This window comes from Bidens hawaiensis, unplaced genomic scaffold (assembly GCF_021521415.1).
Source record: "Bidens hawaiensis isolate Kalapana, Puna unplaced genomic scaffold, B.hawaiensis_p1.1 tig00025381_1, whole genome shotgun sequence".
NCBI lineage: Eukaryota > Viridiplantae > Streptophyta > Magnoliopsida > Asterales > Asteraceae > Bidens > Bidens hawaiensis.
Genome location: NW_027494054.1, coordinates 74,468 through 89,998, shown reverse-complemented (window position 1 = coordinate 89,998; position 15,531 = coordinate 74,468). Strand labels below are relative to the sequence as shown.

Below are 15,531 nucleotides of genomic sequence, written 5' to 3'. Positions count from 1 at the left end.
TAATATTGTGTATAGAAACATATATTTAATATATTAGACAAAAGTTATTTAAAGTTATATAAATTAATGGGCTCACAAGCCAATTACAGTATGAAAAGTCAAGCTAAGACCTAGCTTGTTTATTAAACAAAATTACTTTTTATCATAATTTTATGTATATTAATAAATATATAAACAATACGTTAGTTTAGTCTCCCTCGAGCTAGCCCAAGGTTCATAAGTAATGCTCGTGTTCGGGATCAGGCTAGGTTCAAACAGTTGACTTTGAAAGTCAACCATGTATTGTTTTTGGCATAAAAGCTTAATACTTTACTCAATTTGTTTATAGGTTGGAATGTGTGTTAAATTTGGCATACCAATGCTAATTCTTTTTGTCACATTCTCTCAGGTTAGTATAATCATTTAATCCGATTGAAGTACATTAAATTTAGATTAATTTATATGTGATCTAATTTCTGTTTGGAAAACAGTACCTGAAACAGTTTCAGGCAAAACAATTGTCAATATTGGAGCTGTTCACGCTTCTTTTAATGATCGCAGTGATCTGGGCCTATGCACACTTATTAACCGCTAGTGGTGCATATAAACATCAAGCAGAACATACTCAAGTGCATTGTAGAACTGATAAGGCTGAACTCACCGAGGTGACCCGAGACCCGATCTATCCTAACCCGTAAACAACCAACACAAACTACAGCACGCATGTTTATTTTTAATATCTATTGATCTACTATGTCAACTTTTTAGATTTTTTTTATTTGTTGATCAAAAACCGGCCTACTATAACCCGATCCATTTAACCGAAATCCAATCAACCCGCTTGAACATGGATCAGTCTTGGCGTTAATTTATTTTACACCCCAACCTATATAACCCAACTGAACAACCCGAATAATGAACAAAAATAAAACCCCTAAATTAAAGCATACCTCTATTAATCTTTTCCAGACTTCATCCTCTGCTTCAATTAATCGAGTAGTCGAATTCCACGAGAACCCACACAATGACGTTCCACGAAACAAATCATACCTTGAGAAAAACGCTCTTTCAACATTTTTAATCGATTCTTTAAATGTTTTTTTGAGAAATTCATTTGAAGCTTTGTGTTCAGCTCCTCAACCATATTGTTGTATGCATTTGTAGTAAAATTTCCATTAATCCTATTGCCTTTATCCTGTTGCGTTAACATGGCTTGTATGAATGCATTATCCATATTTTCCGTCCACTTTAGTATTTCCTTCTTTAAGGTTATCTCGTGTATGCTCATTATAACTTTCTACATGGTAACATAAAGAGAAATCACATACGTAAATATATATATATATATATATGGTTGCTTATGCTAAATTTGAATTACTATATGCACACACACACAAATAATTAATAAATAACCAGACCACAAACGAATTAAAACCATAAAAGTCAATACAAAATAAAATTGAAATTCTATGATGTAATATCCTAAAACTACTTTGACATATCAATTTCATTGTTTGGACACATCATATAGTTAGTCCACATGTTAGTTGCAATTGAGTTCCTTAGTTGTTCGCATTCGGTACTTCCTTCACGTATGTCTCTTGTATTTTGGCGTTCTTCCTCTTGTGGTCCGCATAACACTTCTTGTATGACATCATCTTCAAGATCTTTGTCACGATCTTCCTCTAGTAAAAAGTTGTGTAAAATACAGCATGCCAAAAAGATCTCATACTGTGTTTCGCAAGGGTAAAATGGTTCTGTTGTACTTCTAATAATAGGAAACCTCTTTTTTAAGACACCAAATGCTCGTTCAATTGCGTTACGTAATGATGCATGACGAAGGTTAAACAACTCCTTTGCATTCTGAGGGGCACGAGCGGAATACTCTTTCAAATGATACCTAACACCTCTATATGGTGCCATTAAGGTACTCGTATGAGGTAAACCAGCGTCTACTAAATAGTATCTACCTATAAACAAGTTGCAATTAGTAATATAATTAATAATTACACAATTAATTATTTTCGTTTTACGATATTACCTGTTGGAATTACTAATTTATCATCTCTAGTAAACGCGTTCTTTATAATTCTAGAGTCTGATGCTGTACCCTCCCATCCAGTTAGCACATATGTAAATTTTAAGTCAAATGTACAAGCAGCGAGTACATTTATTGCCGGGTATCCCTTACGCCCACGATATCTAGGAGCATCCTTATTAGGTACTTTGACGCGAACATGTGTTCCATCAATTGCATCGATGCAATCCTTAAAGAAAGGACAAAATCTATTTTTTTTCTTGAATTGCTTTCGGGACAATTTCACCTTTAGGTTGTTGAAGATAACGTCCTTCTAATGATATAATCGCTTTCAAAACTCTATGAAGGCAACGGCTAGTTGTTGATACGGAACGACGATATATCCAAGAGGTCAACCGATTTCTCAAATCATTACCTACAGTATGCAAAAACTTGCAACTTGCTCTTCAACTGATATGCATTGAGTAGCTTGAAGTCCACCATCACGCTTTAAGATACTGCACAATGTCATAAAAGCTTTCTCACTCATGCGAATAAGGTTACGACATTTACCGCCATTTAAAAGGTCGTGTAACATCTCTTCTCGTACATATCGTCTTTGTAAAATTTCATCTCTAGTAGGTAAATTAACACGATTTCTGGTTTTCAGCCTACGTAGTGCAACGAAAGCCACCAATAAGCAAATCAAGTGAGCTGCTTGCAGTTGTCTGGCTCGCACAAGTTCAACTACCTTGCGTATTTGATTATCCATCAAATTTCCTACATAATTGCCTACTTATGTTAATCTACTTCAAAAAAACATGCTTAAAACAAACAGAAACAGAGCTCAGAAAATATGCTTAAAACACTTATGTAATAATCTAATTGCCTACTTATGTTAATCTACTTCAAAAAAAAGTGACTCAATTATTTGTATATTTAAGAAAGAGAACTTCAAAACAACAAAATAGACAAGTCCTAGTAACAACTTAGTGAACCCATTACATAACAACATGAATAAAGAAAATAAACACACAAACAACAATTTCAGTTGACAACAAACTGAAACTAAATAAACTCAATCTAAAAATACGCAATACTACAAAAACCACTAACTTGAATAGCTACAAATATATAATAAATGTAAAACACATGTATATTTGAACAACAAAATACTAGATGAATAAAGGCAAAAATATACACGGTAGCAAACACTAGAGTGTTCACGGTTCAGTTATGACGGTTTTTAAGCCAAACCGTTTGTAATGATTTTTATTCTTCATTAACCGAACCATTCAAGTTTTAAGCGAATCAAACCGAATCGTTACTAACGGTTTGGTTCCTAACAAGAGTTCTTAGCCCACTATCACTTCAATTGTATGGAAACAAAACAAAAATAAAAAACTCATTGCAAATTGTGTTTTGGGTAAAAATATAAATAATAGTATACGCAATATTTATATTAAGGCTAACAGAAGTTTCTTAGCCCAATATCACTTCAATTAAGCCGAATAGAATGAGTAATATAAATTATGATTGCCCCAAAATAAACAATTTACAAAAAAAAAAACTTGTTCTTTTTTAAATTAGGGTTACATATAGTTTCAAAAGCATATTAAATTGATGTGAGATTGAATTGAAATAAGCAATTATGACAAAAAAATGTTGGTTAAACACACATAAAAAGGTCATAGACGATGCAATCGTGGTGGATGATTTATATAAAAGCAAAGAAAGATGTTACCTGTGGAAGCAATGAAACAGGTTCAACAATGGTGGAAGCAATGAATGGCAGAGAAGGAGTTGGGAGACTGCGATTTATAGGAGATGTCATGGAAGTTTTGTTGAATAAATGGCGGGTTGTAGGAGGCAATCCCGCCATTTTGTTGATAGGGATAAAAATGAAATTGAATATTAACCTGATCCGACAACCTGCCATTTTGTTGAAAGGGATAAAAATGAAATTGAATATTAACCTGATCTTAATCTCTTTCTTTGTCTTTAAATCTTTTCAATTTGGAAAGAAATAAATATATACTAAAAACTCCTCCGCTCCTCTCCCCATCTCTTCATTTCTCTCCTTTAAAAAAACTCTGGAACACAAAATTTATTCAAATCATTCCAAATCATTTCTTTTCTCTCATTAAATGAAACTTGAGAACAGAGTGTAAGTGGTTTCACTTGTGGTGCTTATTCTGACTTCTGCTATTTCTTTGTTTTTTCTTAGGGTGGTTGTCAATCTGACATGATATGACCCGTATGATTTGTAAGAGCACCGACTAAGATGACTTGTATAAACATTATGATATGTGTGGTTAGAAGCTATAATATTGGTACGACTCTGTATAACCCCTCATATGATCATTTTAATATTTTAATTTTAATGGCGTGTGGTTAGTATATTAGTGGTGAATATAAACTAATGTTTTATTAGCTTTTGTATCAAGTAAACCATCTAGAAAGAACGATTTTATATTTTTTGTTAGTGTATTTCTTTGATATGGAATATGGTGGATATGGTGGGCACGTTGTCACGAAATAATAAGGTGAAAGAAGATAACGAATTTTCATGATTTTTTAATTTTTAATGCTTAAGTATTCTCATTTTTATTTTTAATCTATAGTTATTTGGTATTTTAAATCCACAACCTATACCGTCCATGTTATATTTAAGCAAACAAGTGTGTTAAATTTGCAATTAATGAAATTTATGAACCAAAGTCATAAAGTTATGATTAAACATGGACCTTATATGTAATTGATTAAAAATCTATGTAATTAATTTAACAAATAACTGATAAGTGGCCCACAATTACCCTTGGTGACATTTAAGTATACATCGTTTTCATTGTTTTTTTTAACTAAAAAAGGGTAAAATAATTGATGAAAAATATGCATAAATAAGAGTAAAATATACATATTTTAACAAAAAAAAACATTATATTGGTGAATGTCTTATTTTAAACATATAAAATATATGCTTTTTATTTATTTATCGGTTTAATTAACGTGTTTGATTTAAAATTCATGACATTTATAGATTTAATCATGATAGCATGTTTGCTTTTATTAATAGTTCATTAGTTGATGATTTATAGGTCCATACAAATATACTCTTTAACCTTAATCTTAAGGAAAAATAATAAACATAAGAATCTGACAATAGTAATTTTAATTTATGAGTTATTTAGTTTGAGATTTATTCGGATGAAACGAAAACCCAACTAATATCACTACGGTACAATTTGTTTTATAAGAGGTGAAAACTAAAAAGCCACATTGCCCATGTTTCTAATACAATTTTTCATTGATGTTGGGACTAAATTACCGAGATCTTAGAATAATGGGGAGATGACGAATTCACGAATGTGTCATAAGGGACTAAGGATGAGTAAGACCATTATGTAAAGGTGGCTTCGATGATGGTGAAATGGTGGTGAGTGAATGTTGTCACTGTTTTTTTTACAAAAAAAGTTGTGCGTACATACAATGGTAAGAAAGGTGTGTATCGGAAAAATATTTTTCTTCTTGATTTTGTTAGATTAATAGAAAAGGGAGCAAATCATCATGTTAGTAAACAATGGAAAATTACGCGGGAGCGCAAGGTTGACAAATCGTGTTTTATCGCATACCAGAGACGACGTGATTAACAAAATCATCAAACATAAAAACGACTCGCTTAACACTTATTTTTTTTATGTTTTTAAACAGCTACCCAACTTGCCAGCCCTACACAAGATATGGATCAACAAGAAGATTTTTAATTCAAAATTTCAAATTATGATTTATCTATTTAGTTATTTTCAAAATATCTAGTTTATCTTTTTTTACTTTTGAGTTATCTTTTCATCATGTTTATCTTTTTCTTTAACTATCTTGTTTCACAAATCTTCAGTTATTTAATAAAGAAAGTTAACAAATGATGGAATCATGTTTTATAAGTTTTGCACGCTTCTTATATGGGACCATTGGGATGGAATATGGATACCTTCCTCTTCCAATAAACTTGTTAAAAAGTTATTTTCATCCCAACCCCTTGTACTATACACACTTCACAAACATGACATCCAAGTTGAAGAAAACTGTCATAACAAAACTAATTTTCCAAACAAGTTATTTGATCAAGAATAACATTATGGTTCATAAAATTTCAACTCCTAACTGCAACAAAATAACTCCAAACATAATTTTTCAAACCTAATCAACTTCCTCCATCTTGCTCTCTGCATCACCTTCTTCAAGAGCAGGCATGTCAATGTCACCATCGCCACCGTCCTCATCAATGCTCAAACCGAGCTTCAACATTCTATGGATCCTGTTACCGAACGTGTTCGGGTCATCCAAACTAAAACCAGAAGTCAACAATGATGTCTCAAACAGCAGCATCACCAAATCCCTAACAGACTTATCATTCTTGTCAGCATCAGCCCGCTTCCTCAGTTCCTCCATTATCGGGTTCTCAGGGTTGATCTCCATTGTCTTCTTGCTTGACATGTAACCAGCCATGCTTGAATCCCTTAAAGCCTGTGCTTTCATGATTCTTTCCATGTTGGCAGTCCACCCGTACTCACCAGTAACCAAACAGCAAGGCGAATCCACCACACGGTCTGAAACAATCACCTTTTCGACCCTGTCGCCCAACACATCCTTCATCACTTTGCATAGACCTTCAAATTTCTCCTTCAAAGCTTCTTTTTTCTTCTTTTCATCTTCACTTTCGTCAAGTTTCAAACCTTCTTTCGTTGCAGAAACCAGCTTCTTTCCATCGAATTCTTTCAACTGACCCACTGCATACTCATCGATCGCATCCACCATGTACAACACTTCATACCCCTTTTTCTTCAGTTTCTCTAAAAAGGGTGAGTTCTCAACTGCCTTCTTGCTTTCACCAGTGATGTAGTAAATATCACTTTGACCCTCTTTCATTCTAGTCACATAGTCTTTCAAGCTGGTCATCTCATCACCACTTTTGGTTGAATGGTACCTTAGCAATTCGGCCAGTTTGGTTTTGTTTTGAGTATCTTCATGGATTCCTAGCTTAAGGTTTTTAGAGAAAGCTTCATAGAATTTGTTGTAATCCTCTTTGTTCTCAGCAATCTCCTGGAACAGCTCGATACATTTCTTGACCAAATTCTTGCGAATCACTTTCAGAATCTTGTTTTGTTGCAGCATCTCACGAGAGATGTTAAGAGGAAGATCTTCGGAATCCACGATACCCTTAACAAAACTCAAATATTCAGGAATGAGTTCTTCACAGTTGTCCATGATAAAGACTCTTCGGACATAAAGCTTGATATTGTTTGGTTTCTTCTTTGTGTCAAAGAGGTCGAACGGAGCCCGTTTGGGGACAAAGAGAATGGCTTTGAACTCCAACTGACCTTCAACCGAAAAATGTTTTACATTCAAATGATCCTCCCAGTCGTTGGTCAGACTCTTGTAAAACGCAGCATATTCTTCTTTGGTGATCTCTTCGGGTTTCCTCATCCAAATGGGCTTTTGTTTGTTAACCAAATCCCATTCGTGTGACACTTCCTTGATCTTCTTCTTTTTCTTCTCTTCCTTCTCTTTCTCTTCATCAACTTCCTCCACTTTCCCTTCTTCCTCTTTCTTTTCTTCCTCTTCCTCATCGTCAGAAACTTCTTTTTCGGTGGTTTTCTCAATCCATAAAGATATCGGATAGCTGATGAATTCAGAGTGTTTCTTGATCAAATCTTTGACCCTGCGTTCCTCAAGGTATTCTAGTTGGTCTTCTTTTAGGTACAGTGTCATTTTGGTTCCTCTGCCAAGGGTTTCACCAGAAGTGTCTCTAGTAACAGAGAAAGATCCACCAGCTTGCGACTCCCAGACGTACTGTTCATCATCATTGTGTTTGGTTGTTACCACAACTTTATCAGCAACCAAATACGCAGAGTAGAAACCAACACCAAACTGTCCAATCATGCTAACATCAGCACCAGCAGCTATTGCTTCCATGAACTCTTTGGTGCCAGATCTTGCAATGGTACCAAGATTGTTCACCAAATCTATAAAAAGTATAAAACATATTAATATATTGTTATAAGTAATATAACATCTTTCTGTGTAATATAACAAGGGCTAAATACTGTATTAGATTTATGTCTCACCAGCTTTGGTCATTCCAACTCCACTGTCAATGATGGTCAATGTATTGTTGGTCTTATCAGGAATAATGTGGATGAAAAGCTCTGGTTGTCCATCTAGCTTGCTCTTGTCGGTCAAGCTTTCAAAACGAATTTTATCCAGAGCCTAAAATGGCATACAAATTATTCTGTTTAGCAATATTATAACAGATTAATGGTTCTTGAAGTTTAAAGAACCATATGGTGAAAAGATTATGCAAACCGAGGAATCTATTAGTTAATCAGATAGAAAGACACCATATTAACGCTTATTAGTATAGGCGTATAGCTGCTATATATAATGCATAGATTTTCCTATAGGCACATGGATTGTCATCGAAACACGTTAACTACCAAAGCATTAGCAACATTACTTTGATAATTTTTGACTTGATGAGGTGGCAAAAAAAAAAACACTCATTGATTCACTAAGGTACTTAAATTATCAGTCTCTAACATGCTTCTATTGAAAAGTTTATTTACAAATACATATCAAACCATACAGTGAATGTTTAAATAGATAAACAAATGTCTGCACATAAAAAGTCATCAATTATTCAATAAAGGTTGAAAAGAGAAGAAGATGGTGTATTTATCTTCAATGCTAAAGCATCCAGTGAGATTAATCAGACATATAAATAGGTGTGTAAACGAGAGCAGAGACGCTCACAAGCTAAAAAGCTCGAAGTGAGCTGTACGGGAAGCTTGTTTAGGATTGTCGAGCCTTGCGTGTTTTTAAGCTTTGCCTATATAAATTAACTAATAAAAATTAAACGAGCCCGAGCTTTAGAAAAGGACTCGCAAGCCGAGCCTGACTCACAAGCCGAACTCAACTCAAACCAAGCCGCTCGGCTTGGCTAGTTTACACTCGTAAGTATAACCATTGCTCCGATAGGATATATATAATTGTTTCTTACATAACAATAACAATAACAACAACGTTTTGTATTAATCAAGCATTATGTAACGTTTTCAATGACTTTACGATAGAATCAATTAAGAAACAGAAGTTGAAGTTGATCAATATATAAGCATTAAGAAGACTTACATCGGATGAGTTACTAATGAGCTCGCGTAGAAAGATCTCCTTGTTGCTGTAGAAGGTGTTGATGATGAGACTCAGCAGCTGGTTGATCTCCGCTTGAAACGCAAACGTCTCCGTGTCCGCCATTGTCACACAAGACCAGAGCTAGCTTACAGACGATCAAATGAGATGATGAAATGAATGGTGAATGCATGTGAGTACAAAAGACTAAGCATAGGGTTTGTAGATCCTTCTATAGAGGAGGAATTAAAATCGATTTTGACTTATTAAATTTGTACACTTCTTTAGGGACCGGCATGTGGTGAACGGTTGATACAAGTTGCGCAAATTTTGTGATTTAGAATACAAGTTAGTTACACAGATAGTACCTGTCATTTTTCATTATTATAACTTTAGTTATTAAGTTTTGAAAATTGCATTGTTTACACAAACGTAACAATGGCAATACACAAAGCATTTGTAATGTTTGATCATGTTTTATCTAACTATTCTAATTAAAGCCTATTTTGTTAATATCTTTTTTATTATAACATGACATTGGAAATGAACGAACGAACATGAAGGTAGCAATGTCAACCGTCTCTTGAAGATTGTTAAAACTTAAAACACTTATTTTTATTGTTTTTTTTCCTATTATAATTTTGGTTTGGAACATTGAGTTTTTATTTGAATTTTTTTTAGTTGATATGATTGGTCGATACCTTTGAGATTGTGGTTTGTTTTATAAAATGGTAATTACATATTCTGTTGAGGTTCTGAAGAAACACTAAATAACCCCGGCAGATTACGGATAATCTTAGGGTTAAGTAGATGTTTCCCACGAGGGTTAGGTCCGGCAAAAATGGTTATTCTTCTCGACCTGCAAAACAAACACCGTAAGCTCGTCACTGAGAAGGGGGGGGGGGGGGTTCCTCCTTGTGACCACCCTCCGGCGTGAGAATCAGACTAGATTGCTCTGAATATAAGTGTATATTGAGAGAAATAGCTAGAGAAGATAAGATGATCATACCGTTCCAAGGTGTTGGAGTATTTATAGCCGAATGTAGGTTTCCAAGCAGGTACGGCCAGCTGTATATAATATTCCTTTTCCACCAACCACGGGCTACGTTCGTGCCACGATGGGAGTTGGTGGGTAGGCAACGGCTGATAGTGACATTTTGTACTGGAGCGTGCTCCTCCTCGTACTATTGTAGGTGAGCTGTCACCCTGTGATTGGTTCATGGGCTGCTTTTGTCAGATCTTGTCTATTTGTCCATACATTGGTAGGTATAGTACAAAAGATCTTCTAGAAGCGTACGGACTGGCTCTTTTGGGCGGGAATATTCCCGCCCTGCTCATTCCTTCTTCAAGTGACATTGCTGAAGTATGAGTTAGTGCCTTATGCGTGTAGCCTTACTGTTAGTGCGGGTAGCCTTCCTTCTTGGCTTGTACTCACAGCTGCGGGAACAGGCAGGGTACTGTACCAAGGAGGCTTTCCTGCGGGAACAGCTGGCTTACTGCGTGTAAGGTCTTCATCTCTGAGCATGGTGGGTCCTGCGGATCAAGTTAGTCTTTGCGCAGACGTACCTCTTCAAGGTGTGTCTTGCGGGTCCAACTGGGCTTTGCGGGGACCTACCTCTTCAAGTCCCCCCAGTCCATTGTTCTTCTCATGAATTGTTAATGAGGGGAACTTTTGGACTTTAAGCAATGGGTTTTAAAGAGGGGTTTTCGTTTTTTAAGGTTCTCCGTGGGGATTCTTCCCGCGGTTTTCCTAATGTCACTTGCAGAAAATTCCTGATTTTTTCTGCCTGATCTTTGGATATGATGCGGGTAGGTGTGTAACCTCTTCGCAAGTCGAGAGCGTTGAGTTTCACTTGTATAGATTTTCCACGAGGTACTGGTAGTTTTAGACATAGTGATCAGTTATGTTAAACAACCAATTCCACCTTGAAGCTTCAAACAATCTAGTTCTCAACGTTCCCGCCATGCGGGGGTGTTATTTCCCTTTCCGCAAGCATGATTCATAAGATCCATCTTGGGTTCAATTCCCTGCAAGTGTTGAGTATGTGAAGGGTTTTGCCTTGACACTGTACCCGCACTTGTCTTATGGTTCCTTGTTTTCCAAGGTATCCTCTTGGCTTCAATTCCCTGCAAGTGCTAAGTATGTGAAGGGTTTCGCCTTGACACTGTACCCGCACTTGTTTTATGGTTTCTTGATTTCCAAGGTAAGGGGGTATATTCCCTCTTATTTTTGAATCTTTTTGAATCTTTCTGAAATTCGAAGAGTTGGTGAAATAATAAGGACAATCCAAACGGCTGAAGGGACGTTAGCGTCTTCTGACGGTTTCAGGACGTGCAGGAAGTTGTGACGACGTGACAGCATGTGGTCAATCAGGATGCTTTTTCAGGCGCATGGGCGCGAGTTTCATGTCACGCGCCATTCCGACACCTGTTGCCAGCTTGCTTTATCCACACGTGTCGCCGTTTCATTGCACCTGCGCTCTCTCTCTCTCCTCCGCATTAAATTCATCGCATTCATTGCGATGAGTATATAAGGGGGAGAGGGTGCATCTCATCCCATACCTTCACTTCACTCTTCTTTTCTTAAGTGATTTCTGGCGAATACTCATCTTTTCCGGCGAGCATTCTTCTGAAACCGCTTACTTTAACTTTTAAAAAATGTCTTCTACTCATGATCCCGAGATTAACGTCGAGGAGTCTGACGTTTACCTCGAGAACCCGACGTCTACGTCCGATAAGGACGACAAGAGTACTGCTGGCGAGTGCCAGTGTACTCTCTCTGCCGATGTGTACCATTACATCGTCAAGAAGTTCATGCTGGAGCCGTATGAGCCAGAGTTTCCGGAGCCCAACCAGACGGTGTACGATGCCCCTAAGGGCAAGATAGGGGTTTACGCCTCGTTCTTCATATATGGGAATCTAAGATTCCCATTAACGAAGTTCGTATACCGTGTTTTGGAGGAACACTGTGTGCATTTGACGGAGGTGCACCCAATGGCGATTGCTAAAGTTCGCCATTTCAAATGGGTGTGCCGTATTTTGGGCATCGAGCCCCGCGTCGACCGTCTGATGACCTTCTACACTTGGAGGTGCATCCAGGGTTGGTATACCCTTGTTACTCGGATCAAGGGGTTGAAGATCTGCGCTACCGAGCGTAGTCTTCTTTCTTGGAAGCGGAAGTTTTTCTACATCTCCGCTCGCGTCGTCCCCATCGCGATGACGTTCAAGAATGGGAGGGCACTCCCTAACCTTCACGCCTCCAATTACCAGGAGACGGAATGGTTCGCCAAGATCTCCCAGATCCAGACTCCGGTTTATCGCTGCGTGTGGAAGGATGCCGGGTCTGGGACGCCGCAAATACCCATCGTCCTTGAATACGGTTTGAGCTCTATTCCTTACGGTATGCTCCGTCTTTTGTGTTGGTTTAGGGTTTTTCTTCTAACATTGTTATCTTTTTTATTTCAGAGGGGAACGACTTACAGTCGCTCTTGTATCCGCGGGAGACTGGTGGTCCCGCACAGTTGGGTACTCGTGATCTCGATGAGAACGAGTTGCCCATTTTGGAGCAAACGGCGGATAAATTTGTAGAGGTCTATCTGCCAGGCCACGAGATTTTGAGCGCCACCCGGCCATGTAAGGAGTTCTTTAATCCTCGTCCTCTTCATGCTCAAACTTCTGCTGGAATTCCTCTGATTTTGTCATCTTCTGATGAGGGATCCGCAGATGGACCTTTTTTGTGAGGAAGAAGAAGGCTGCTGGCGTGAAGGGCAAGGCGAAGGTTGCTTCCGTCGTCGACCTGGGGAATCAGTCTGATTCCGAGACTGAAAGTGAGGAGGCGGCGGGGAACCTTGGTGGTGGTGACGAGACCATTGTCTCAGAGGTTGAGACAACTGTCACTTCCGAGCCACCAAGCTTTGCGCAGGTGACTGGCGTGAAGAGGACCAGTCCCATCGGGTCTATCTCCGCCTATCAGGTCTTTCAGGATCAAGAAAGCCAGTAAGTATATTTTTTGTTCATCTTTTCCGCATTTCCTTCTGCCTTTGTTTTTAATATCTTTTGTTTCTTCATGCAGGAGTGGACTTATCCGCTTTCGAGAGCGGTGCGGGAGGAAGCGGTTCAGGACCTACGACGATAGGTTTGGTCAACCTATCTGAGGCGATGACCCAGGCGGCTGTGCCTGTTTCTGGTGCTGGTTCAGTTGCTCATACTGTTGAAGCAACTGTTGCAGTTATGACGTCATCTCTGCCGGCCGTCAGTGCCATCTTTACTACATCCTTCACCGGACCGGCGGTGACATTTTCCGCGAGCTCATCTGCGGCTGCTACCACGGTTATGAGTTCATCTAAAATGAGTTCATCTCCGATGGTGTCTACCTCAATGGCTTCTGCATTGTCGCATTTGGCGTCAGCGACTACCTCTGTTGGGGCCAGTTCTCCAGGTATGTTTACAGTTGGAACCTCTAGACTTACCTCTGTTGATGAGGGAGTCCAACCTTTGCCTCCTTCCCATCTCCTTGACCTCTTGGATGGATATCCTTTAGGTTCAGGTGATGGGTTTAGCGGCTATCGGCCTGTTATCGACCCTACAGGTGCGTGGGGTTATTTTGGCCTATTATCCATTCTTATCATTTTTTCCTAACTGTTTTTTGTTTTTGCAGTTTCGGATTCCAATGAGGTGTATGCTCCAAGGTGGAATATCCGCCGGGGAACAACTCTAAGGACGGCTGCGGACTGCATCGACTGGGCGCGCCATGCCGCTCCAAGCGGTGCATTGGGGGAGGCAATGGCTAGCTACCAGGAGGGTAGGTTGTCTAATGAGCTTCGAATCCTTCTCGCCCGGATGCAGCCGCGTGTCGAGTTACTTTGTCGTGAAAACAACAAGTTAAAGACTGCGCGTAGCCTGGAGGTGGCTCAGGCGCGATCGCTGCGGGAGGAAAACAAGAGGCTTGCCGCCATCGCTGCGGAGAAAGAGAAGGCCTTCAAGGACCTTGAGGCCGAGGCCCGTTCCAAGGCTACCCAAGCTGTTAACGAACAGCTTAGGTTGGCTAAGGAAACTGCGCGTAATGCCACCGAAAGGGCCACCAAAGCTGAAGCCGTTGCTGAGCCTCTGCGCGCTGAGAATGAAGAGCTTAAAGCCAAACTGGAGAAGCTTCAGCAGGCTCATGAGGCTTTGGCTTTAGAAGATGCGAAGAAGCTACAGGAGCTCTTGGATCAGAGGGCTGTGCTTGATCGCACTGAGCGCAAGCTTAAAGGCGTTGAAGAGGCTGCTGCCAAGGACGTGTTGCTTGCCAACCTCAACAAGAATGAAGCCGAACGCGCCCGCGATCAAGCTCAAGCTACCCTTCAAGATGCTCTATCCAATAAGGACTGGCTTCTACGAGAAACGTTGCCGCAGGTACGCGTAGCTCCATAATTTCTTTGCTTTGCGCTTTTCTTTATACTTAGAAAAGTTTTTTATATATTTTTTTTATTGTAGGTTGTGCATCGGATTTTCGCGAACACATCTTATGACGATGCCATGAGCGCAGCCCTCAACGCTTCTCATGAGGATGGGGAGAAAGCTGGCTTCTTGCTTGGTCTAGGATTTGCAGAGAAAGGCATCCCGCCTTCCAGATTTCCTTTACGCGATGTTAACACTGAAGCTGCCTATGACCAAGCTGTGAACCAGTATGCTGCCTTCTCGCATCCGGTTGTGGAGAAGATTAATGAAGTTGCTGCCGCTGATGACGGGCTAGCTGTTCTCAAAGCTTTCCTCGAACCGCCGCAGCCGACCGATGGTGCGGGTTCAAGTGGGTTTGGAGGAAGTGGTCCCGAAGCTTGAATCTTGAGATTCCTTCCAACCGTTAGGACAGATTTGTATTTTTTGTAGGCGGGTAGATACCTGGCCATTTTGTAATGTTTGAACAGCTTTTAATGTGAATATAAATGTTTGTGCGGGTAGGACCGTCACTTTCACTTAACGGCTTGCTTTATAAACGTTATATGATTTGCTCATGCATATTTTAGTTTAACTTAGCAATTGCCTTGCCTTATAAACATTATATGATTTGCTCATGCATATTTTAGTTTAACTTTGCAATTTTCTAAGTGTATTGAATAAGTTTAACTTTTCGACGCGTGTCAGATAATAGGTTAATGTTTTGTTTCCTCTATCATGATTGTGCGGGTAGGACCGTCACTTTCACTTAGTAGGATGACCAAACTTCACCTATATCTGACCTGCGTGAAGGTTTTCCTCATCTTCTCCTTAGAAATTTTCTAAGTGTTCCGAATAAGTTAACCTTTCGACGCGTGTCAGATAATAGGTTAATGTTCTGTTTCCTCTATCATGATTGTGCGGGTAAGACCGTC

The 15,531-nt window shown here is 39.0% G+C and overlaps 1 protein-coding gene across 1 annotated transcript; it reads right to left on the bottom strand.

Moving 5' to 3' along the window:
- Positions 1-5,919: 5,919 nt before the first annotated feature.
- On the bottom strand, positions 5,920-9,349 carry LOC143571481 (heat shock cognate protein 80). Its single transcript, XM_077056892.1, has 3 exons — positions 9,185-9,349; positions 8,122-8,263; positions 5,920-8,019 (listed from the first exon to the last, which is right to left on the bottom strand). The coding sequence occupies exons 1-3, from the start codon at positions 9,305-9,307 to the stop codon at positions 6,194-6,196; spliced, it is 2,091 nt and encodes a 696-aa protein (XP_076913007.1). The 5' UTR covers positions 9,308-9,349; the 3' UTR covers positions 5,920-6,193.
- Positions 9,350-15,531: the final 6,182 nt, after the last annotated feature.

Bases quoted from the DNA above. Each gene is read 5' to 3' on its own strand.
- LOC143571481 (XM_077056892.1), bottom strand. From the start codon at position 9,307: ATGGCGGACACGGAGACGTTTGCGTTTCAAGCGGAGATCAACCAGCTG. The intron at 8,264-9,184 runs GTAAGTCTTCTT...ATGCCATTTTAG, and splicing joins TCATTAGTAACTCATCCGAT to GCTCTGGATAAAATTCGTTT. The intron at 8,020-8,121 runs GTGAGACATAAA...TACTTTTTATAG, and splicing joins AGTTGGAATGACCAAAGCTG to ATTTGGTGAACAATCTTGGT.